Below are 22,923 nucleotides of genomic sequence, written 5' to 3' on the forward strand. Positions count from 1 at the left end.
CCGTCGTTGCTTCTATTCATCCCCGTCGGCGTTCGATTCACCTCCACACTCTTCTTCTCCTTTTTCTATTCTTATTTTAAGATAAAAAAAACTTCTTTCTGTAGAACCGACTTGGCATCACTATCGCAACACAAAACAAAAAGGATCGAAATGGGACGGTGATTATATAATGAGCTATGTAATATTGCTGTATCTATGTCTTAACTACCTACCTATCATTCTCAAAAACTATAGATTCTTCTTCTTCTTCTTCTTCTTCTTCTTCTTCTTCTTCTTTGAATAATATAACTTTATATAAATCTCAATTTATTAAAAAATTAAATCTATAATTCTTTTATCATTATATTTTTTTAAATATATTTTATTCGAAAAAAGATGAGAAGCTCATTGGCACAGCTAATTCTTGGATTTTCGGGTTAGAAGAAAAACCTCAATGGAAATTCTTTCCGATTGTTCCTCGTAACACACTTTAATCACCCCCCTTCGTGTAGTTACTAATTTTTCACTCATAAATAAATAAATAAATATCATTGAACTTTATTTTTTTTTTATGTATGAACAATAATATTACATGTGGGTCTTAAAAAAAAGAAAAAAATGGGTGTCTAACACTTTACGACTATTGAGACATGAATTAACGAGTCGAAAATGATAGGCCGAAAAGATTAAAAATGTAAAATTTCATCGATAAATTTTACACAAAATATGTATTAAAATATTATTGCAAATAAATATAAGGTTGGAAAGGAATATTAGCTGTGCATCCTTCTTCTTACAAGGAGGCGATAAGACAGGAGGACAAGTCCAACTATGAGTTCAATCAATGATCCAATCATTCTAATGCAGCATGAAAAGCTGAAGTTAGCTTTCCCACACTGCTCCCCCAATCCTTTCCCGGTGACGAATATATCAATAGCTCATCAGCCTTTTGAAATCATTCCTTCCTTTCTTCTTCTTCTTCTTCTTCTTCTTTTCGGACTCACCCATTACCATTAATTTAATAGCCACCGAAAAGTAAGTACAACAGAGACATACCAAAACCAACCACAATGGAATCTGATCCAACACAATGCAATCAGTCTCTCTTTCTGTGTGTGTGTGTGACAGAGAGAGAGAGAGAGAGAGAGAGAGAGAGAGATCTAACACACATGAGCAGGACTTCTTAACAGGCTGAGGTAAGATGAAACAGGAACACAGTTGTTTTCACAGCATTCACGAGATTAAACGGGGAGGAAGGAATTTCTAGAGATGGGTAGGAAACAAAGGAAAAGACAGCTCGTGCAACGTCAGAGTTGGCCGTATGGTGTGGGTCTTGATTGTATCCTACCTTGCTTCTCTCGTCCACATACTCTTCTCTCTCTCTCTCTCTGCTTTCCTTTGCTTTTCTTCGTCTCGTTCGGGATGGTTTTGTGTGGTAGCAGTTTTCGTCTTCTGTATCAGTTAGCCTTTGGTTTTATTCCGAGCAACTTTGTGGGTTTGTCTCTTCTTTTGACGCTTTGGAGTGAATTATATGTAGTGCTTTCCTGATAGTATCGTTCTTGTTCTTCTCCTTTCCAGTACTCGAATTGGACCGTCGATGGAGGTCTCACCGTTGTTTGCTTCTCTCCTAATTTAGATCTTAATCGAGGTCCGAAATTTTCCTGAGCGCTTAGGACATCGGAGATCGCTCGTCGCATGAGGACCACTCCATTTTTCATTGCGTATATCAGTAGGATGTCCCTCGTAGATAGATGCATGTCGAGAGATGGAGAGCGAGCGATGAACGATGTCACTTTTCCTTAGCTTTGGAATCCGTAGTGCTTTCCTTTTGCAGAGCGATGGGCCGCCCGTAGATCTGCTTGTTTTCTTCCAACGGATCGGCGTTGTATCATCGGCCCTCGTTGGCCTTTCGATTCCTTTTCCTCCTCTCGACGGTGCTGCTCGGGAGACGATGAAAGGGCTGACGATACAGCAACACCAACCGGCGGACGAGAACATGTCCAATCTCACCTCTGCCTCCGGGGAAGCCAGCGTCTCTTCCAACCAGCAATCCTCCTTCGCCTCCCCGACCCCAAATCCAACCAAGAAAAAGAGGAACCTCCCGGGAAATCCAGGTTCCTTTCTTCTCATCCGTCTGGCGATGCGTGTCCGACTCGATCGTTCCGTCTTAGATTAATTACCATGTTGATTTTGGGGATTTCTTCTGCATCGTAGATCCGGACGCCGAGGTGATAGCGTTGTCCCCCAAGACGCTGATGACGACCAATAGGTTCGTGTGCGAGATCTGCAACAAAGGATTCCCGAGGGAGCAGAACCTGCAGCTGCACCGGAGAGGCCACAACCTCCCCTGGAAGCTGAAGCAAAGAAGCAGCAAGGAGGTGAGGAAGAAGGTGTACCTGTGCCCGGAGGTGACCTGCGTCCATCACGATCCCTCCCGGGCGCTTGGCGACCTTACTGGGATCAAGAAGCACTTCAGCAGGAAGCACGGGGAGAAGAAGTGGAAGTGCGACAAGTGCTCCAAGAAGTATGCTGTTCAATCCGACTGGAAGGCCCACTCCAAGATCTGTGGCACAAGGGAATACAGATGTGACTGTGGCATCCTATTCTCAAGGTAGCAATTATTTGATCCAAGTACAGATGATATTAGTAGTAGTAGGAGGAGGAGGAGGTGGAGGAGGAGGAGGAGGAGGAGGCGGCTCCATTATCGTAGCACTGCATTTACTGAAGCCCCAGAGAACATATCCATCGCAGGCATAGTAGCTAGCACTTCTGCTGCTACCTCTGAAAAGAATATTAGTGAGAGAGAAGAAAACTTTGCATCCACCTCTTCCTTCATTCTTCTTGTTTACATGCATTTCCTTCTGTTCTTGGGAGAGAGAAGACCATCTGTGTGTGGGTGTGTGTGTGTTCTTCCGTGCTTTCTCTGTGGCTTTACTATCTGTGTGTGTGTTCTTCCGTGCTTTCTTGTTGGCTTTACTACCTGTGTGTGTGTTCTTCCGTGGTCTCTCGTTGGCTTTATCTTGGTTTGGTTGTCACTTCTGTCGCTGCTGCTGATTGCAGGAGGGATAGCTTTATCACACACAGAGCCTTTTGTGACGCGCTGGCAGAAGAAAGTGCAAGAGCTATGGCAGCAAACCCTTTGACCAATCACCAGGCTCTCCTCTTCTCGCCGGCTGCAGCATCCTGTGAGCCTTCCTCTCTCCAGCCAACCCTCCTACAAAGCTACTTCCCTCACCTGACGAGAGGCGATGAGGCCGATGCCAGCATTCTCGGTAGCCACGGGATGCAGCGAGAGCTGTCGCTCGGAGGAGAACACCAGCATCAACGATTCAACGTCAGATCAACCATCCCACCATGGCTGGTTTGCCAGGGAGCCACCGCTCTGAACATGTTAGACCTCCCTTCTACCGTCTACTCCACCAGGTTAGAAGCGGAGCACGGTCGAGAGGACCCAGTTCCCTGTCCTCCTCTTCCTCCAGCGTTCCATGCCTTGGCTCCGTCCCCTCACATGTCGGCCACCGCGTTACTCCAGAAAGCGGCTGAGATGGGTGCAACCATGAGCAGACCTGCACACCTGGGTCTGATGGCAGCTCACGCTCCGAGTTCTGCGCCTTTTGCGGCCGATGGTACTTCCGGCGTCGGTCTTGGTTTGTCCTCATACCGAGACATGGGTCACGGCATCGGTGGTGGACAAGGATCAGCACCTCCTCCTCCTCTACTTCGAGACATGGTTGCGACCTCGGCTTCCGCAACTCCAGGTTTTCATGGGTCTTTTGAGGATGCAATAAGAGCAATAAGAGAAGCGAGGAATAGCGACAAGAGCGGCCTCGGGAGAAGCCATGGAATGGCCGAGGAAGGAGGTGGCGGGATTAACGATGGGATGACGAGAGACTTCCTGGGACTGAAGGCCTTTCCCCACAGAAACATCCTCAACCTGACCGGGTTGGATCCATGTTTGACCGCCGCCGCCGCCGCCTCCTCCTCCTCCGCCTACGAACAGCAGCAGCAACAGCAAAGCAAGAACCCATGGCACGGCTAGCTACTCCGAGAAACCTGGTACGTCGGTGCTACTCCTTCGCATTAGGTTTAGCAGTAATCTCTGGGTGTGATCAGTCCGAAACAAAATTCATGTTGGGTATATGTTTGTTCTTTGTTTTGGTTTCCTATATATGTTTTGATGGAACCATTCGGTCCATACAGATGTGGCACCGTGAAGCCATGTACAGGAATGACAGGCCTACGGTGCACTTGTCATGTCGGGTGGCTCATCCATCTGCTGAGAACGATGGGCGAGTACTACTACTCGGAGAAGAAGAAGAAGAAGAAGAAGAAGAAGAAGAAGCCAATCAATCATTAGCGATCAGGTGAGGTGTTGCCACTCCATTCCTCCTCCTTCCTGTGGCCTACCCATACGGCCATATATAGAGCATAGTTATGTCATCAAGGATATATGTATGTATCGTCGACGTTGTTGGTAGACGGCTCTGCTTTCTTTATTTCCCTTTTGTTGTTGTTGTTGTTGTTGTTTCTTTAGGACAAATAAATATGAGATGACATGAAATAATAGTCTCTCTCTCCTACTTAGAAAAGTTATGTTTCATAATATTAGAGCATGCATAACATGAGTGTTTTTATGTCTAATCTTTCAAGATATATTTCATTACATTACATGATGTAAATATAACATGTGAGCATTGTTGGTCTTTCCTAGTCTTGTTTTTGAGATGCTTTTACTCACATTTTTAGACTTCAAAATTATGTATATATATATATATATATACACACACTAATAATATAGAAAATAATTAAAAAATGAAGAAAAAAAATAGCTTCATTGATTAAAGAAATTCTTAATTCTTTAATCACATTTTTTTTCTTTTTTTCTGATAATTGAGACATGATATTTTCTTTCTCCAACACAAGCTCCCACGCCAATATCCAACAACAACAGCGCACAAACACTAGTGCAGATATCACGAGCAAACAGGTGGAGAGGACAGAGAGGGGTTGTAATAAACGTGAAAGACAAACGACCATTCCTGTTGGCTCCTTTCGAGGACAACTTCTTTGAGCTTTTGGCACGCCATACAGACTTTACCTTCTTTTCTGCCTTTGTCTTTAGGCCTTCTTCTTTTTCGCATGTAATGTAAACTTGCCATGGAGATGCATGTTTCGCCTTCTTCATACTTGCTATTCCACCCTTCGTCCGTCTGATCATTGCCTTCTTCCTCCTCATACTACATAGCACTATACTCGCCCTAGTAAGGGTGCGATAAGATGCCTTTGCATACATCAACACAGAGAGAGAGAGAGAGAGAGAGTAGTGAGGAACACAAGGTTTTGATTAAGAGCTACGAGGGAGAGGGGGGGGCGAAGGAATCTGTCACACGGTACCGATGAGGCCCTTGTTTCTATCTTTTGCTGCCACCTCGACCTATGTGTTGTGGTGGTGGTCATGGTGTCGTCGATAAGGATGTCGAGGCATGAAGACGAACAGCAGCAGCTATCACGAGGTCCGATAATGCACTGCATGCCACTCCATTCATTCCCCACTTTACTCTCTCTCTCTTCTCTTTGAGTTTCTTCCTCTTTTAAAAAGTTGGTCTACGGAGGCGAAAGAGATGAGCTTGAGGCATTAGGGTTTAGACTTTTGAAGCAGATGCCGTTGACATGAGGTGCTTGCATGATGAATTCGGTATGAGGAAAAAAAGGTGACTGAGTTCTGCAGGCCAAAAGAATCATGATTACGTCCATCCATGTGTTCCAAGCACTACTCCTCTCGCTAGGGTACTTCGGGGAGGAGAGTGGGGAGCGGTCCTTAGGGTTTGGACCAACGACAGTCCAACAAAGACAAAGACAACTCGACAAAGCTCGGGCGATGGCAGCTGAATAGATTACTACATACATAGAATGGTTCACACGGCAATTCCACTTCTCATTACAGTCGGTCACTCGATTGACTAATAATATATGCTATCCACAAGGAATACTACAATCTCAACTTGATGAATTGGATTCGTCTATGAGAACACCAGCAGAGTGAATGGCTGAGGCTGCAGCAAGCAAAAGGCTCCCTGCTTTGGTCCTATCACATGGAGGAATCGACGCCATGGGCACGACTAAAGAATACCAACACCACGCAAACAGCGGTACGGAGATCAGACGAACAGTACCGAATGCTTTGTCCTGAAGCTTTTACTTCTGCCTGGGAATGCTGCAGCATGTGAAGACCAGCAGGAATGCTGCTCGCTGCTTGCTGCAGTGCGTGCGTGGTTTCTTCTGCTCTTCTCTGGTTTCATCTGGATGGTATGGACTCCCAAGAAGAGAGAGAGAGAGAGAGAGAGAGAGAGGTCTGATACGTATGCGGTTCCATGCATCACCATCATAACGGTGTCTGTGAGTCGGCGGGCATCATTGGAGGGGACGAAAGGAGGAGAAAGCTGGCACGAGCAAAGGCTGAGAAAGAGGTCGTCCGGGGTTGACGACTTGGGTAAAAGACATGACTGGTTCGGGACCATCGACGTGACGTGTTCATGCTCGGCTTCCATTTCCTCCGTATGCAACCATCATGAGGCATATGACAGACAGTGGATGCGGATGTGGCTGTGGGGTCCGCAGGTCACGAGCCCATGCAAAAGCTTCTGACATCAATGCACCATCCACTGGTCAACACGGACATCAATGCGGAGATGCGTTAGATTTATCTGATAGAAATAATCTTTTAAAATTATTTAAGATTATACGAACGACATAATATTTAAAAATAAAATAATTAATATTAATGATTTGAAGAGACTAAAAAAATCTTAATAAAAAAGATCTCGCTTCGAGCTTATTCGTAGCAATCCAATGGGCTCTACTCAAACATCATCTTATTCATATTTTCGGTTATGTACTTCTCTGTATTGATAATTTTACAAAGTTCACTTGCGTGTCTATTTTATGAAAAAAATCAAAATTTAATGGTATAATTATCACTTTGGTCTATTTAATAGTATAATTATCACGATAGATAATATTATTCACCAAGTAAAAAAATAAAGCACTATTATAATTTCAAATAAAGATAATGATCTTATTACATTAAAGAGTATGTACCATATTTCAAGTACGAAAAAAATCTTTTCTCTATTGCAAATACAGTTGATGTTGAAAATTATATTCTTTTTTATCCTAATAAAGTTAAGTTTCTTCCCAATATAAAAGAATTAAATACATATATAGTATATACTGTTAAAAGAGTTAAATATTTATATATTTTATCAACATCAACATCTTATGTTCATAAGATGAGTATAAATGATGGTACATCAATTTGGCATGCTAGACTTGGTTATATAATTTTTTTTAAATTGAAGATTATGATGCAGAAAAGTTTAGTAAGTGGTCTTTCCAATATTATTACTTTTAGTGGTAATGAAGTTTGTGAAAGATGTTAAAATGACAAAGCACATAAGCAATCTTTTGATAAATCACTTTGTAGATGTAAATCTCGTTTGGAGCTTATTCATAGCAATCTAATGGGCCCTACTCAACGTCATTTTATTCAGGTTCTCACTCTATGCTTCTCTTTATTAATAATTTTATAAGGTTCACTTAGGTCTATTTTGTGAAAGAAAAATCAGAATTTTTTTTTAAAATTTTAAGAATTCAAGTTAACAGTTAAAAGTGCTCTTAAAAAAAATTTAAAAGATTATGCTATGATAATAATGGAGAGTTTACTTACGATAGATTTTTCTAGTTTTCAAAGAGTATGATATCAAAAGCAAACTTACATTAGCATATACACCACAACAAAATGAGATGGTTAAACGAAAGATTCGATATCTTATGTAAATGTTGGCTTCATCCAAAAAATTTACCCCCAAAACCTTATGAGTAAAAGGTGTAGCATGTGTAACTTATATTATTAATTGAACTTCTCTTATTCTAATCAATTTGAAGTCTCCATATGAATTCATGTTTGGTGAGAAACCAAATGTTAAATATTTTAGAATATTTGATTCTTCATGCTATGTTCATATACTAGACTTTAAAAAAAGTAAGCTTGATGCAAAGGTTAAGAAATACATTTTTATTGGCTACGATGAAAGGAAGAAAATTTGAAAATATATAGATCCATAAACATATAGGTATATGGTATCTCGAGATATTGAGTTTGATGAATTTTTTTGTTATTATGCTTCATAAATAATTTTTTTTTTGAAAATATCAATCATAATAATGAAAGTGATACATTTTCAAAACATATGGTTGAGATTCTTTTATCATCTAATGCTCCTGTAGATTTTGCCTCATCTTCTTCCTCATATATATCTTTGCTCTTGTTATTTTTTCATCACCAATGATGGAGTAAAACGATAAAGAGAGTAATGATGTTCATAAAGAAGAAATTCTAATATTGAGAAAATAAAAAAGAATAATTGTCAAACCAACAAGTTACAGAGACAATGTAAACATAAGTAATTATTTTTTTTCTAAACCAATTGATGATCTTGAGACTATTAAATCTTGAATTTTGATGATGAGTTTATGGACTAATATGCTTTTGAGATAAGTGATGCAGGAAAATTTTCAATCACAGACTCGAACCATCAAAGTACAAATTGTCGAAATAGGAAAATCAAACGTTGGGCCAGAAAAATATCATGTCGGAAATTGAACGTCGAGTCGGAGGATTGATCGACGTGCCGAAGATTAGACTTCATGCTATAAGTTTGAGCATCATGTCGGAAGGATCGGGTATTACACCAAAAGATCAAATGTTATGGGAAAGTCAAAATGCCAATAGGTCGAGCAATATATCGAATAAAAGGATGATATACTAAAGGTTTGGATGAAGTGTCAAAAGATCGAACGACATGCCGAAATAGCTTACAACGTGTTGAAAGCTTCATAATTATACCGAATATATAGCTAGAATATTAAAGTCTTGATCGAGATCTTTTTGGGTCAAATTGAGTTGGTATTGGGTTGGAACTATACCAACTTGTCAAGAACCTATTGGGTTTGAACAAAGGCAGAATTGGACCTATTAAAAGGCCAAATCAATGACTTAAAGTAGGCTTGGGCAATGGTACGACCAGGCCTAGGTGAAGGTATCACCTAAGTCACTCGAAAAACACTGTTTGTGCTTTTTTGATGGTTTCGACAATACTATCGCCCATGTCACTAGTAGTACCACCTAGGCCGACGATGGTATCACTAAAGCTTGGATTCTTGGCCTCGTCACTATTGAATCTCAGATTTTGATGATGAAACTAATTAATATGTGTTTATGTTTTAATTTACGTTTTGAGTGATGCAGGATGCTTCGATCAGGATGAGACAATTAAAGCAGGAAGAATTAAGTTGGGCCGGAGGAACATGTCAGAAGATTGGACGTCAGGCCGGTGGATCGGTCGACGTATCGACAGAAGGCTTCGGGCCGTGGATTCGGGCATCGGGCCAAGAAGAGCGGAGATTGTGCCAAGGATATCGGAGTTGCGGAGTCAACTGGCCGATTGGGCGATAAGCTGCAAGAGAGGACGATGCGCCGAAGAATCGGACGAAGCGTTGAGGGACCAATGACATGCTGGACAACTTGATTAGATGCTTAGGATTAATTGTCTAGATCGAAGTGTGTTTTACATATGCAGGATTAACTATAATAGCAAGATATGAAGCAAAATGAAGTCTCAGAGTCAAGGACGCGACATCATTGGGAGTTCGAGAGTTCGTCGGAAGTTTGGACGTTCGTCGGAGGTTCTGGCAGAACCAGCCGAGAAGTCACGGAGCTTGCCAAGAAGCTCATTGGAACTCGCCAAGTGGATCGTCGCAAGTCCAGGAGCTTGTCGGGAGTCCGCCGGAACATTGTCGAGAGTTCGTCGAAGGTTCGCTGGAAGATCGTCAGAAGCTCGCCGGAAGAATAGACTTACAGACTTAGTTTAGCTTAGAATATGTCTTAGGAATTGTAGTTAGCATGTAATTGGGCTTGGATTGGGCCAACCCAATTACGGGCCAACTAGGCCCATGTAAGAATTGTGTTGGGCCCAATAAGAAGCCCAAACAGTACCCCAAGAAGACTCACCGTCGTGGCATAGTTTTCGAGACTGTGTCAGGCGATGGTATCGCCAGTCTGGGCAATTGTACCACCCCTGGCAAGGTGTCAAGCGATGGTACCGCCAATCTGGGCGATGGTACCGCCCAGCACTATGCCCCAAGTGGTGGTACCGCTCGTGCCTAGGGAACTTGGGATGAGATGTTTTTAGGCTCCAAGTTTGAATCAACTTGAAGCCTATAAATACCCCTCTTATCCCTGGTTAAAGCACACAAGCACAGAGAGTTTAAAAGCAAAGAAACGCTGTAGAAATCCCTTGTGAGAATCCTCCTCAAGTTCTAAGTGTTAGAATTCTGTAAGAGGAGTGTGAGTGCTTGTAAGGGTTGTCTCCTAAATCCGGTAAAAGGAGAAAAGGGGTGTAAGAAGCAGGTTGATCTTCGCCTAGTAAAGGAAGATCGTTAGTGGATGCCGACGGCCTCGACGGAAGAGGAATCGAAGGAGTGGATGTAGGTCACGATTGATCGAACCACTATAAACTCTCGTCTTCTTTGGTTTGCATTTTATTTCCTGCTATTACCTTACAGCAAACCCCTTCAATAGCTTACTGCCTTCAATACATTTACGTACGCTTTCAAGTTAAGTTTCCGAAATCGATTTTACGTCAAAAATGATTTTTATCGTACGAGAGATTTGACGAAGTTGGCGTTTTTATCCGCTACACTAATTCACCCCCACCCCCCTCTTAGTGCTCTTGATCCTAATAGTCACGATCGGTAGTACCATTCGGTGCCAGTGATAGTACCACATAGTGGCGGTGGTAGTACCGTTAGTATTCCAAAATTTCGGGGATTTAAATTTTTAGCTCCATTCATGAAGCTTTTTGGGGTTTATAAATAACTCACTCATGCTTGCTTTAGTACAAAAGTGTTGTAAAATCTTTCTTTGAGCATTGTTTGAGTCTCTTTCTTTTTCTTAAGTTTAGAGATAATGCTAAGTTATAAGAGATGGGATCTCTTATAAAAGAGTGAGTACGAAGGTTTTCTCCTAAACCTATTAAAAGGAAAAGAGTTGTAACAAGAGTAGTTGATCTTAACTTATTGGAAAGAAGATCAGAAGTGAAAGCCGATGATCTCGAGGGAAGAGAAATTAGGAGTGGACGTACATCAGGACGATAGAACCACTATAAATTAGTTTACATTTCTTCTCTTACCTTAATTTGCTATTGCTTGTTGATTTACTTTATTTGCAACCTTTATTTGCACTTTTGGTTAACCATAAAAGATTTATCAATCGAATTTTAAAATCGATTTAAGTTACTATAAATCCTAACATAGTGCTAGTATGATCCTAACATAACATAGCCTAATCAATCAAACTTTAAAATCGATTAAAATTACTATATGACTAATTTAACCCCTCCCCTCCCTCCTTTTAGTGCTAGTATGATCCTACTTGTATTTGCATCATTGCCTACTTGTATAAATCTATTCTTAGAATTTGATCGTTGTAGTGATGGTATTCCTTCGTTGTAGTGATGTTATTCCTTCTATATGAAGTCCAGTTAGATATTTCAATGATCTTTCATTTATATGTGTGTGTGTGTGTGTGTGTGTGTGTGTGTGTGTGTGTGTGTGTGTGGTATTTATATGCAGATTAATAGTGTTGGTCCTCCCTTTCTTCACAATGATAGCATTAGAGATTTATCTTATTATGATTTAAATTATAAAATTTTTATCATATTTTGATTTAGATTCGAATCCAAAATCTTATCATACACCACAGGAGTTGATGAAACAAGCAAATGCAAATTATGTGCACCACTTTATCAGCAGGAGCTGATCCAAAGCCACCTGTTTAGGATTCATCTTATGTGCAATCATTCATTTTTCCTGGTAATTTAATATTGCTATTCCATCATCAATACTTACCAATTCCATCAAAGATCAATGACAGATCATTATATTAATAACATAATTTAATAATACCAACTAATACAAGTGGATGCAATGTTGAGTCACATCAATGCACCAAATCATTTTATTAGAACAGAATAACCGAGCAAAGAAGGGGAAATGTGTACAATCAATATCATATTTAACTGTCATTCTATTTTTACATACATCCAATTAGATAACGAAAAGGCCAGCATGCCTTTGAAAGAAGAAGAAAAATCCAGTGAATTTCTAACTAAATTAATTGGTCAAATTAAAATCTAATGGCAGCAACTTTGCAGACACACAACCTGTCAAAAGAGAATGCATTATTGAAATTAAATTATATTATCAGAAACTTATTCGGTCCAAAGGACTTACGTTCAGATGAACCATCTATGATGATCACTTGCAGGAAGGATGATTTGTCGACTAATGGTACACACTCAGGCTATAGAAAACAAGAAAAATCCTTGAAGTTCTTGTGGTACTATTTCCAACCTGAAACAAAAGTGGGTAAAAATAAATACGAAAAATTCTTAGGAATGTGTTATTACATAAATCAGGAATTTATAAGTTACCAGGATTAACTAGCGGAACTCATCATGATAGTTATAATCATCTTCCTCGGCAAAAATAGCACTGTAGAATACATAAGGATTTTCAATCATCTCTTTCAAAGTTAAGCGCCTGTCTTTATCTGTATCTGCCTGCATATTTGCCAAGAATTACTCGGTTAGAAGTTATTTCTGCCTCACCCTTATTTCAGCATTATGTGAACGACATGAAGCCCATCATCCACGCAGAACATACTTATAGTAAAAAGTTTCATGAAATGTACATGCATCTAAGGTCTCCATGGTATAATTAAACGTACCCCGTGCACGAGGCTTCAATCAATGTAGGGTCTAGGGAGGGCCAAAACACACAGCCTTACCTTTAGATATTTAAAGAGAATATTTCCGTGACTCGAACCTTGGTCTCCCAGGTCACAAAGGGTCATGGTATAATTGATTCGATTAATATTTTGCATTGGATAAAGGGTCATGGTATAATATTTTGCATTGGGTCATGGTATAATATTTTGCATTGGATAAAGGGTCATGGTATAATATTTCACAAAGGGTCATGGTATAATATTTTGCATTGGATAAACTACAAATTGACCAAGATAACTCGTGAAGAAGGTTCTAAAATCTTATTCCACCTTTCATGTGATGACAAGTGAAAATAATTACAATACCTAAACTATGATACATGTGTAATGCACCAGGACCGTGAACCTCAACTACAGTCATCTTTCTTCTACCCCCCAAAACTCATCAAGATAAATTGGGAGACACAATTGAAAAGAGTTGAAATAAGGAACGAAAAAAATGATATGGAAGACTTCCCCTTCTTTGCTATTTGTTTTGGTAGAATCCTATTACTAACTCAGCAAATGAGATTGGTTATCGAAAAAGAAAATTTATCTTTCTTCTCATCCTTTTGAATGGATAAGGAAAGGTTTCTTGTTCATGACTAGGTAAAATTCTCTATATATGGTTTTATCAAAGTCAATCACCAGTGTTTTTGTTGAACAAGATATCTTCTTTTGAGCGTTCTTATATCTAGGCATGATGTGAATATAATATTGTGTGAGAATATATTCAACAGGTACCTCTGAAATAACATAATCAGCTTGTTGCTTAGCATAGTAACGCTCTGATGGGTGTAGATCACCAATTACGGGTATCAACTCATCTTCTGATAAGTATCTGTAAAGAAAAGCATGTATAAAATGACCCCAAATAAATTTAGTTTTCTATTTACAATAGAAAAAAATGAATCCCAGTGCACATACCCATCATTGTTGTGGTCAAGCTGTGAGAAAAGCCTTTTAGCCGGTGCATCTGTTGAACTATCGGATTCATGTGTAAAATTGTAAACATCATCTTTCCTTATTAAGTCAAATAAACCATTAAAATATTCTTGAAAATTAAGCTTCCCATCTTTATCTTTATCTCTTTCCCTGAGAAGGAAAATTAAATCATGTCAGCAACAAAAAAGCGTGACAAGAAAATACCTTCTGTACGAAATTAAAAAAAAAAATTCAAAACATATATAAGTTTTCAGTGATGAAACATGCGAACGTCAAGAATGACCATCAAGCCTTTTTACCATTAATAAGATTTCAAGATCAAGATCAGTTAGAATCAATCACAAAGTTCAGGATTGTTCAGGATCATTCCAGATGTACAGGATGTGCAGATGCAGAACATGAAAAGGATTGAAGATCAGTTAGGTGACAAGATCCGTCAAACAAAGGAGTGAAATTGACAGTGGTCAGCTGTATTAGCTAGAAATTTATCGGGATCATTACCTGCATGAGATCTGTCATATAGCTGATGATCTATAGGATCATCTACAGATCTCAGCAATTCATGAAAAGTGACCATGGCAATCGAACAACTAATCATGCAAACCATGTTGATAAAATTGTAGAGACATCCAATTAACCAAAAGTAAAGAATTAAACCCTAATCCAAGGAAACAGAATCATTAGCCAGTATCATAGAAAGCAGTAACCAACCTAGGGCTCCTGCCAACCTAGTGCTCTCAAGACAAGCAACTACTACAAGTCCTGTTTTAGAGTTCTTACAGTTCCTCATTTTGGTATTCAGGGCGGTAGCGAGCGAATAAAGCGTCCTCAATTCCTATGTGCGAGAGGTTCCTCTTAGGCCTCTACTCCTTGTTTTCAGTCTTATACTTATTACTAAAACTCCTATGTTAAAGTATGCTTCTCCCTAAGCTATAAGTCTTGCTTATGGGCTTAGCTCCTCTACTAGAAACTCTCATCTACAATGATCCCAATTTCATAGCCAAAGCAGAATTTTGCAAGAGAGGGGCTTCAATTAAAACCTAAAAGGCTACAATAGGAATAATGATATCTTTCCTCCTCCAAACCCCAGTAAACTATAAGGAAAGCTCATTCCTACCAAGTACTAGGAAAAAAAAAAACTCTGCGAAAGGTGTTTGTTTAGATGTTAAGTTGGCTTTGCCAAAAGTTTGATAATAAATATTATGCATCATCGTGAAATTATTTGTTGTTCCCACATTAAAAATCAACAAATCTTTTGACATATAAACATGTTATTAGATTAGCATTAAGACAAAGTAGTGAAACACTGTACACTAAGCAAACGTCAAAAACAATTTGCATACCTAAATGACAACATAGCAAGTAACATGCATTTGAAATTTCAAGCTCATCTTCTAGGGAAGCAAAACTAAGGGTAAAGTATGAACTTGTACCATGCATATAAAGAAAGAAGCATATCTGTGTTTAGGGAAAGAGGATAACAATGGAATCGACCAAGGGTAGAATGTTGGCCGATCATGACAGTGAACATGCACAATTCACTGCTATACAAATTAAAGATGGATGGATAACCATCAAAAGATAGGATAGATTATTTTGCATCCTCTATAAGTAAGAAGTAGTGCAAGCTAAGCATAAAGAGAAAAAATTCTGAAAGGAACCATGTAGACAACTAAAGATATTTGGAATTAAATGCATAATTCTTTTTTTTTTAAAGATGTTCAGATCTTCCCTTCACATCCTTCTGTGAGTTCCTCAGGCCATCAATTATTGGTTTCCTTCATAGCACCTTTGGCACATGAAAAAGTTAGTTCACAGTCTGATATTTGCAAGTTTAAACTTCATGATTCACACTTTGAAGTTTGAAACATGAATGTTAACACAGGGAGTTTATGTTTAGCTATAACATACAGTTTTTAATGAGTGGATAAAAGAAATGAGAATGTCTTCAGCATTAAGATAGCCTACCATGTACATAGATCTCAAAATCATTGGCATAAAATTTCTAATAAGAACAGAGGGCTCCCATTATGCACAATATTAACATATGTTTAAGAGAATTAAGATTGCATAGGAGCCTCTACCTTATTAAAAGTATGATATTTTGCAAATACAACTAATCTTTTTAATGAGGCATTAATGTACACAACCTTGAAGAATGTTTGGCAAAGCAGAGATAGCAATACCTAATTTCTTCTTTGGACAACCAGTGGATCAGCTTTGGATTGTTGGTGTCAGCTGGATGAAGAAAGCTGTAGCCATAAAATTTAAAAAAATAAACAAAAAAGGAAAATAGCATGCAAATCTGGATGGGTACACGAGCAAAGAACATACTCATTAAACTCTGTTAGATTAAGAAGACCATCGCCATCCATATCTGAAGCATTGAAATGCTCCTCTTTCCACCATCCCACTCTATCACCGGTTGCATTATCATCTGCCAGTATATTAGGAAAAAGTAATATATTTATCTCAGGCTCAACCTTCAAGTTCCATATCTTTATCTTCATGCACTGCTAAGCTCCTACAGATGTGTAACAATCAAATGCATAATGATGAAGCCTAAAGACTCAATTGACCAAAGATTGTGTGTATTGATTGTACTGCCCTGTGCCTAACAGCATATCCTATGCAAGTTTATCAGCTCTTGGAACGGATAAGTTGCCCATAAATGAGTTCCAGTACATTTTGCTTGAACTAAATTTTGTCGGTAATCTTGAGAAAAGAGTGTCAGAGGGATAGTGCAGTGAAGAGACAGGTGGATGCAGTGCTTGCTGAAGAAGAATAACTCTTTAAAGAGGACGGACAACTTTGGAGAACATTTCTTTTTTGATCTCCCAAGTAATTAAAGAAAAAAGAAGAAGAATTATACTTGATACTTTAGGGGAGAGAGGGGGGGAGGGGGCGAAGGGAATATTAGACTCCAATTTTTTGCTTGAATCCAGACCTCAAGGTATCATTTTTATGCTTATAAGAAATTTCACATCTAGAAAACTGAAACATGAGGATGAAATTATACGCCTCATATTAAACAGGTCAGAGAATCCAGAGCAATAATGCAATGGAATACCAAACACACTCCCGTATCAAGTGAAACCCTCAAAGTTCAGATGGGTAAAACTTCCAATATTTGCTGGAATCTGAAGCCCCGCTTTGTGATCCTTAATGGTCTTTAGCAAAAGGGAAATCTCAATCTCGACAATGAAGAAGTAGTGAAAACAACTAGTCTTTCACCAAAGAGATAGGGAAAATAGAAAAGGCATTGAATATCTGCAAATTAGGAACCAAAGAATTTACGACAAAACAAGTGAAGAAAAAGAAGGGGTTTTTTTTTTTGCAATTAGAACAGATTTGTTGCTAAGCAGGGATCTATACCGACCATGGTATCGACGGGCCCAGCTGGGCGGCTCGTACTCCTCGAACGAGATGAAGCCGTCGTGATTCTTGTCATGGAGCTCCATGTCCCGCTGAGTCCGGTGCATCACTTCTTTCTCCACCTGCCTGAGATTCCACTCGGCCAGCTCATCGGAGCTAACAAAGCCGTCGGCGGGGGCAACGTCGATCTTGGGAAAGAGCTGCACGATGCGGTCGGAGACATTGAAGCGCTCCTCGTCGTTGATGTAGTCCTCAGCGTCCATGAAGTCCTCCCACTCGGGCTGGGCCTCCATGGCGGGGGCGTGACCCTGGGGGAGGAAGTGGGCCCGCTCCCACTCGCGATCCTCCCGGCGGCGCTCGATGTCGGCGATGACAGGGTCGAACGGAATGCCACGGCGGTCGCGGCCGGTCTGGTCGGAGAGGTCAGCGGCGGAACGGAGCTTTAGCCGGCGGTGGGGGCGGTTAGGTCGTTTCGGGGCGAAGGAGAGCAGTAGGAGTACGAAGAGCACCACGATCAAATAGATCAAGACGGGGGATCTCGCCATCGCCGGCCCACTGTCTCTTCCGCCTCACCCTTTCGCCTTCGACCTTTTTCTCTTTCGCTGAGTTGTTAGAAGACAAGTTTGTTCCGGAAGCAGATTGGAATCGCTCGCCCCACATGGAGACCATGTGACAGCTGCTAATGTAAACCGTGTCTGAACCACTCGACCCACGCAGTACTCGCCTTAGCATTGGTCCCTAGAGCGGGCCCAGGAGGGTACCACGATTGGTGCATCACACGGAGGAGACTTCTAATATGCTTAAAATTATAGAACGAATAAATTAATATACAAATTCCAAATAATATGGTTAAAATGACCATTAAAAGATCTCAATTCACTCACCGTTCCTTTTAGTTGGATCGCGCATCCGACGGTGCACAATCCCCATGCGCCATGATAATTACATGGATGGGTACTTCGCGACCAGTTTTACTACCCAGGCCGACGTGGCTTACACGCGGAGGCGGGGCCCTGGGGCAGGGTCGCTGCGTCCACCACAAACGTACCCGCCATCTGCAAGCCAACAAAGCACGCGACGGAGACGGGTCATCCTGCGAATCGGAGGGACCGGGAATCGCAACAGAGCACGCAGTCGTTCGCAGGCTCTGCAGGTCAACCCTCGCTGCTGGGTGAACGTGGCCCGATCGCCACGATGTCGACATTCCCATCGCACCCAGTGGGTATGCTCTGCTCTGAACCATGCTAAATTATGGGCGGTCGGCTTGGTTCGGTCCCTGCAGAGCCTCTGCCGTCTCCTCTCGGTCGTCCGCGTTCATGGTAGAGTACGGTACGGTCAACCCAGCTCCTCCGTTCTCCCTCTCCCCGATGACGACATGTTGTGGTGGTTCCTTCGTTCAGCTGCTTATAAAATTTGATTCCACCTCTCCCTCGGAGAAAAGAGAGAGAGCATCGATAGAAGATCTCGAGTTCCAACTCACGGCCAACTATCGCGAAAGATCTTCCGATGTCTGTCGTTGAGGTATGTACTTGATGATGTCGTGTGCCGGAATCGAGCTATAGAAACCTTGTGGTCGAGCTGATTGGGTTTCTTATGCAGGCTTTTGATATTTTGGTCTGCCTCACTCGATTCCGTGAGCAGCTGAGCTATTTTTCGGGTAAAAATCGTTCATTTTTGCTCTTTGATTCGTATGTTTTGGATGTCGGGCGCTCAAGTCCTGGATTAATTTTGAAGTGAGGGTGTCGGAGTCGATGGCGGCGACGAGCTGCGCGGCCGTCGATGCGGCGGAGGAGTGCCGGGACGGCGAGGAGGCTTTGCGGCTTAAGGTTGCGGCCATCGCGGCGATCCTGGTAGCCGGAACCGTCGGCGTGGCCATCCCTCTCGTGGGGCGGAAGCAGCGGCTTCTGCGCACGGACGGGGGCCTGTTCGTCTGCGCCAAGGCGTTCGCCGCCGGTGTTATACTCGCAACGGGCTTCGTGCATATGTTGCACGGCGCAGAGTCGTCGCTCACGCACCCCTGCCTCCCGGACTCTCCCTGGCGGCGCTTCCCCTTCGCCGGCTTCGGAGCAATGCTGGCGGCGCTTGGCACCCTCGTCGTCGACTTCTTGGGAACCCAGTTCTACGAGCGGAAGCAACGAGCGGAGTCGACGAATGCCGCGGCCGCCGTAACTGCAGTGGCGCCAATAACGGCAGCGGAAGATGACAAGAACGGAATCACCGTCATCTCAGTGGCCCCGGAGGCGAGGGGGAAGGCGTCGGGGAGTGAGAAAGGCCCAATGCACAAAGTAGGGATGCACGTCCATTCGACGGCGCATCGCCACGGCCATGTGCACGTCCTCGCGACCCGCGGCCGCTCTCACGGCCATGACCACGAGGACGAGGGCGAGACCTCCTCTCACGCAAGGAACGTGGTGGTATCTCAGGTGACCCAATCCACCGTTGGTAGACGCTATTCCCTTTTTCGAGCATAATAAGCTTATTTGCTTACATGGGACTCCGTTACGATTTGTGGATAGATATTGGAGCTTGGAATCGTGTCGCATTCCGTCATCATCGGACTCTCGTTGGGCGTGTCACAGAGCCCATGCACCATAAGGCCCCTGGTGGCAGCCCTCTCCTTCCACCAGTTCTTCGAAGGCTTCGCACTGGGCGGGTGCATCTCGCAGGTGAGTGAGCGATCCCTGTCACCTCTTACTCGATCTTGATCAGTGAGTGATTCGAGGTTGGGAACGACGGCGTGGCGGTCGCATGCAGGCACAGTTCAAGAACACGGTGGCGGCCGTGATGGCGTGCTTCTTCGCCATCACGACGCCCGCGGGGATCGCCGTCGGCTTGGGCATCGCGTCGTCCTACAACGCCAAGAGCCCGAGGGCGCTGGTGGTGGAGGGGTTGCTGGACTCGATGTCGGCGGGGATTCTGATATACATGGCTTTGGTGGATCTGATCGCTGCTGATTTCCTGAGCCAGACGATGAGATGCAACGTGCGGCTTCAGGTGGCGTCCTACTCTGCCCTGTTCCTCGGCGCCGGAGCGATGTCGGCCCTCGCCGTCTGGGCGTGAATCGTGATGCACTCCTTCACGGAGGGAGGAGAATATTACATCATGCGACTGCGATCCGTCATTTGTTTATGAGAGAAAGCTTGTTTGTCTTCATGTCTTGTGGTCATTTCGTGGCCAAGCAATGTCTAATAAAGTCCACCTCCGATGAGGATAATTACTGCTATCACGCTACGATATGAGTCATGCTTTTGTCCCGGAAATAGCATGGGTGTGACAGAGCCAAGCCTAACGTCGCAAGAGTATGTGGATGCTTGAAGCGCATACAGAGAAATAAGGCCATGTCAGGATGGCAGACAAATCCAATGTCGATAAGAAGATGTTTAATTTAGTTGCCGCCATGTTCTCGTGGGGAAACCTCGTTGGCATTACAGTACTGCAATGGAGAGAAGACTTTTCCGACAGTACAGACAACCCGAATAATGGTAGTACGTAACCATAGATTGCACCCGACGAAGTAGGGCACCCCGTCAACGCCGCGACCGGCGTCGATGCTGCAGGCGGAGCTGGAGAATGACGGCTTGCAGCCATCCTCGTTCCCGCGTCGATGGTGACGAAGGACGTCTTCCGGGCGGTAGGACGAAGAGGACGGCTGCGGAGACCAGCTTTCATCACGTCCGCCACTGCCTCCTCCATCTCCACTTCCCCCCTTGGGCGTCAGATCTGGAATACGTTCATATTTCACGCACGTAAACATCTTCAACCTCTTCAATTATTCGTGATGCAGAATTAATGCACCGATGAGTTGGGTAGAGTACGTTCTTCCCTTCCGCATCAGAAAAAAGAACCGAGCAGCAATAGGAAGGGAAACGTCAACGGCGTATGGGTCCCGCAAACAAAAATAATATAAAAGACCCTTTTAACTCTGTTTGTTAACTGGACAGCAATCAAGTGAACCCGGTTCATTTACCCTTTGGTTTGCCTACCAGCGGTGAAGCACTATGTATATTGGGACCCACAGTCCTCGTGGCATTTGAGTGCGTAAATTCTATCACCTCAAACCGTTTTCGTCGCCTTCTACCTCCAACAGACTCACATGCTTCTGACATGTGCGACCCCAACGCCCCAGTATAAATCTCCCCGCTCCTCGCACTCTCTCCGTCTCCCACTCCACGCCGAGAGAAGTAGCAGAACATTCCACGATGGAAGAGTCGCTGCTGTCGATGTTGGCCTCGATGTGCGGCTGGTTCACGCCGACCGTCCTCTTCGTCCTCCTCAACCTCGTCATCGGCGGCATCGCCGTCGCCTCCAAGTCATCCCACCATCACCAGCCCGGCGCCGCGGCGGACGACGACGGCGGAGCCTACCCTGGCCGTTTCCTCGCCCGCTCCCCCTCCATCGTCCTCGACCGCCTTCGCTCCTTCAACCTCCACCGCTGCCGCTCTGGCGAGATCCCCGCTCCCTTCGAGGCCTCCGATCACCGCCCCGAACATTCAGGACGGAGTCAGTCGGAGCCGCGGCCGACGGCCGGGGAGATGCCGCCGAGGCTGTCGGTGCCGATCAAGAAGCCGGCCAGCGAGGAGTCGGCGTTCCCGCACTTCCACGAGGCGGAGGTCGATGAGGCGGCGGCGGCAGCGGCAGCGACAGAAACCGTGGATCCGGCCGAAGGAGACGGCGACGAGGAAGTGGATGCGCGGGCTGATGACTTCATCAATCGGTTCCGGCATCAGTTGAAGCTGCAGCGCATGGCATCCATCATGAGGTACAGGGCGATGCCCAACCGTGGCCGTTAATAAATAAATGCTATTATTATTATTATTATTATTATTATTATTATTATTATTATTATTATTATTATTATTATTATTATTATTATGTGTGGGATTAGGACTTTTTTTATGAGCTTATTTTATTTTCAATAAAGGGCACATTAGTTATTAGCAAAACTTCGTTCCACTTATTTTTTCGAAATTATTATTATTTTAAATAGAGAATATAATTAAGAAATAGTTATTATAATTTTGACTATAATATGTGTTTCCAAACCTTCTTCAAGTTTAGATGGTTCACATTTAGATATAAAGTTTAGAGGGTAGAATGGGAAGTATATCAATGTCAACATTCACTCGCTCTTTTAAAGAAATAAAATATAAAAAGAGCAGCAGAAGGATCATTAGTCAGTCAAAGATTAATAACAAAAAACCAACAAAGCGTCTACACCACCACACCACACCACACCACATTCGGGTCTTTAGGCATATAAAATATAAACAGACAAAATTGATAACAGCTAATGAGTGCTCGGGAGAAGAAATTTTAGTGATGAGATTGCACGGGAACCAAAGAACCAAAAATGGTGGTTGATTGTCTGATCATGAATTATCCATTCGATATGATCGAATGCGATCATGACATGTCTCTCTCCTTTGATCGAGAATCTAGTCATGAAGCATCTCATCTTACAAGTATCTCCGATACAAAATATTCTAATAAATAAAAATAATAATAATATTAACACCTATCTCTATCTCTGAATGTGACAAAGTCATTCACGAAGTATGATAACATGTCTTAACAACCTATCTTATCATATATGTCAAATTAGTCTCTTCGCCTCATTTAGGCCTCGTATGTGGTAACCATAACACAATGATTCAACAAACATTTTCATGACTAAATAATGATCGTAGATCAGCTCATTACTCGATTTCAATAGTTAACTGAGTTTCGATGTTTCAAAA

The 22,923-nt window shown here is 42.6% G+C and overlaps 4 protein-coding genes across 6 annotated transcripts; 3 read left to right on the forward strand and 1 right to left on the reverse strand.

The window, feature by feature from the left end:
• Positions 1 to 1,146: 1,146 nt before the first annotated feature.
• LOC103973049 (zinc finger protein GAI-ASSOCIATED FACTOR 1) lies at positions 1,147 to 4,686 on the forward strand. Of its 3 annotated transcripts, none has more exons than XM_009387514.3 (5): positions 1,147 to 1,474; positions 1,558 to 2,093; positions 2,194 to 2,590; positions 3,040 to 4,035; positions 4,180 to 4,686. In XM_009387514.3, exons 2-4 carry the CDS (start codon positions 1,766 to 1,768, stop codon positions 4,016 to 4,018), a joined length of 1,704 nt encoding a protein of 567 aa, XP_009385789.2. In that variant the 5' UTR covers positions 1,147 to 1,474; positions 1,558 to 1,765; the 3' UTR covers positions 4,019 to 4,035; positions 4,180 to 4,686. The 3 variants fall into 3 exon arrangements, with proteins under 3 accessions (XP_009385789.2, XP_009385790.2, XP_009385788.2); XM_009387515.3 differs by having other exon boundaries at positions 1,147 to 1,470; XM_009387513.3 differs by having other exon boundaries at positions 1,147 to 2,093.
• A 7,341-nt stretch (positions 4,687 to 12,027) lies between these two features.
• LOC135671278 (uncharacterized) lies at positions 12,028 to 17,824 on the reverse strand. The gene is made up of 8 exons (XM_065179319.1): positions 17,190 to 17,824; positions 16,145 to 16,247; positions 15,997 to 16,062; positions 13,793 to 13,960; positions 13,610 to 13,706; positions 12,531 to 12,659; positions 12,331 to 12,450; positions 12,028 to 12,260 (listed from the first exon to the last, which is right to left on the reverse strand). The coding sequence occupies exons 1-6, from the start codon at positions 17,728 to 17,730 to the stop codon at positions 12,540 to 12,542; spliced, it is 1,095 nt and encodes a 364-aa protein (XP_065035391.1). The 5' UTR covers positions 17,731 to 17,824; the 3' UTR covers positions 12,028 to 12,260; positions 12,331 to 12,450; positions 12,531 to 12,539.
• Positions 17,825 to 18,578: 754 nt separating this feature from the next.
• LOC103973051 (zinc transporter 7) lies at positions 18,579 to 20,416 on the forward strand. The gene is made up of 5 exons (XM_009387517.3): positions 18,579 to 18,706; positions 18,785 to 18,842; positions 18,920 to 19,608; positions 19,702 to 19,851; positions 19,940 to 20,416. Exons 1-5 carry the CDS (start codon positions 18,692 to 18,694, stop codon positions 20,243 to 20,245), a joined length of 1,218 nt encoding a protein of 405 aa, XP_009385792.2. The 5' UTR covers positions 18,579 to 18,691; the 3' UTR covers positions 20,246 to 20,416.
• A 936-nt stretch (positions 20,417 to 21,352) lies between these two features.
• Positions 21,353 to 22,022, forward strand: LOC103973081 (pathogen-associated molecular patterns-induced protein A70-like). The gene has a single exon (XM_009387547.3). It carries the CDS (start codon positions 21,385 to 21,387, stop codon positions 21,973 to 21,975), a length of 591 nt encoding a protein of 196 aa, XP_009385822.2. The 5' UTR covers positions 21,353 to 21,384; the 3' UTR covers positions 21,976 to 22,022.
• Positions 22,023 to 22,923: the final 901 nt, after the last annotated feature.

Source organism: Musa acuminata, unplaced genomic scaffold, assembly GCF_036884655.1.
Source record: "Musa acuminata AAA Group cultivar baxijiao unplaced genomic scaffold, Cavendish_Baxijiao_AAA HiC_scaffold_1138, whole genome shotgun sequence".
Lineage (NCBI taxonomy): Eukaryota > Viridiplantae > Streptophyta > Magnoliopsida > Zingiberales > Musaceae > Musa > Musa acuminata.

Bases quoted from the DNA above. Each gene is read 5' to 3' on its own strand.
- LOC103973051 (XM_009387517.3), top strand. The intron at 18,843-18,919 runs GTAAAAATCGTT...TTAATTTTGAAG, and splicing joins GCAGCTGAGCTATTTTTCGG to TGAGGGTGTCGGAGTCGATG. The intron at 19,609-19,701 runs GTGACCCAATCC...ATTTGTGGATAG, and splicing joins GGAACGTGGTGGTATCTCAG to ATATTGGAGCTTGGAATCGT.
- LOC103973049 (XM_009387513.3), top strand. From the start codon at position 1,766: ATGTCACTTTTCCTTAGCTTTGGAATCCGTAGTGCTTTCCTTTTGCAG. The intron at 2,094-2,193 runs GTTCCTTTCTTC...TCTGCATCGTAG, and splicing joins GAACCTCCCGGGAAATCCAG to ATCCGGACGCCGAGGTGATA. The intron at 2,591-3,039 runs GTAGCAATTATT...TGCTGATTGCAG, and splicing joins TGTGGCATCCTATTCTCAAG to GAGGGATAGCTTTATCACAC.
- LOC103973081 (XM_009387547.3), top strand. From the start codon at position 21,385: ATGGAAGAGTCGCTGCTGTCGATGTTGGCCTCGATGTGCGGCTGGTTC.
- LOC135671278 (XM_065179319.1), bottom strand. From the start codon at position 17,730: ATGGCGAGATCCCCCGTCTTGATCTATTTGATCGTGGTGCTCTTCGTA. The intron at 16,248-17,189 runs GTCGGTATAGAT...ATATACTGGCAG, and splicing joins CTGGGCCCGTCGATACCATG to ATGATAATGCAACCGGTGAT. The intron at 13,961-15,996 runs GTATTGCTATCT...TTTCCTTCTCAG, and splicing joins TTGTCCAAAGAAGAAATTAG to GGAAAGAGATAAAGATAAAG.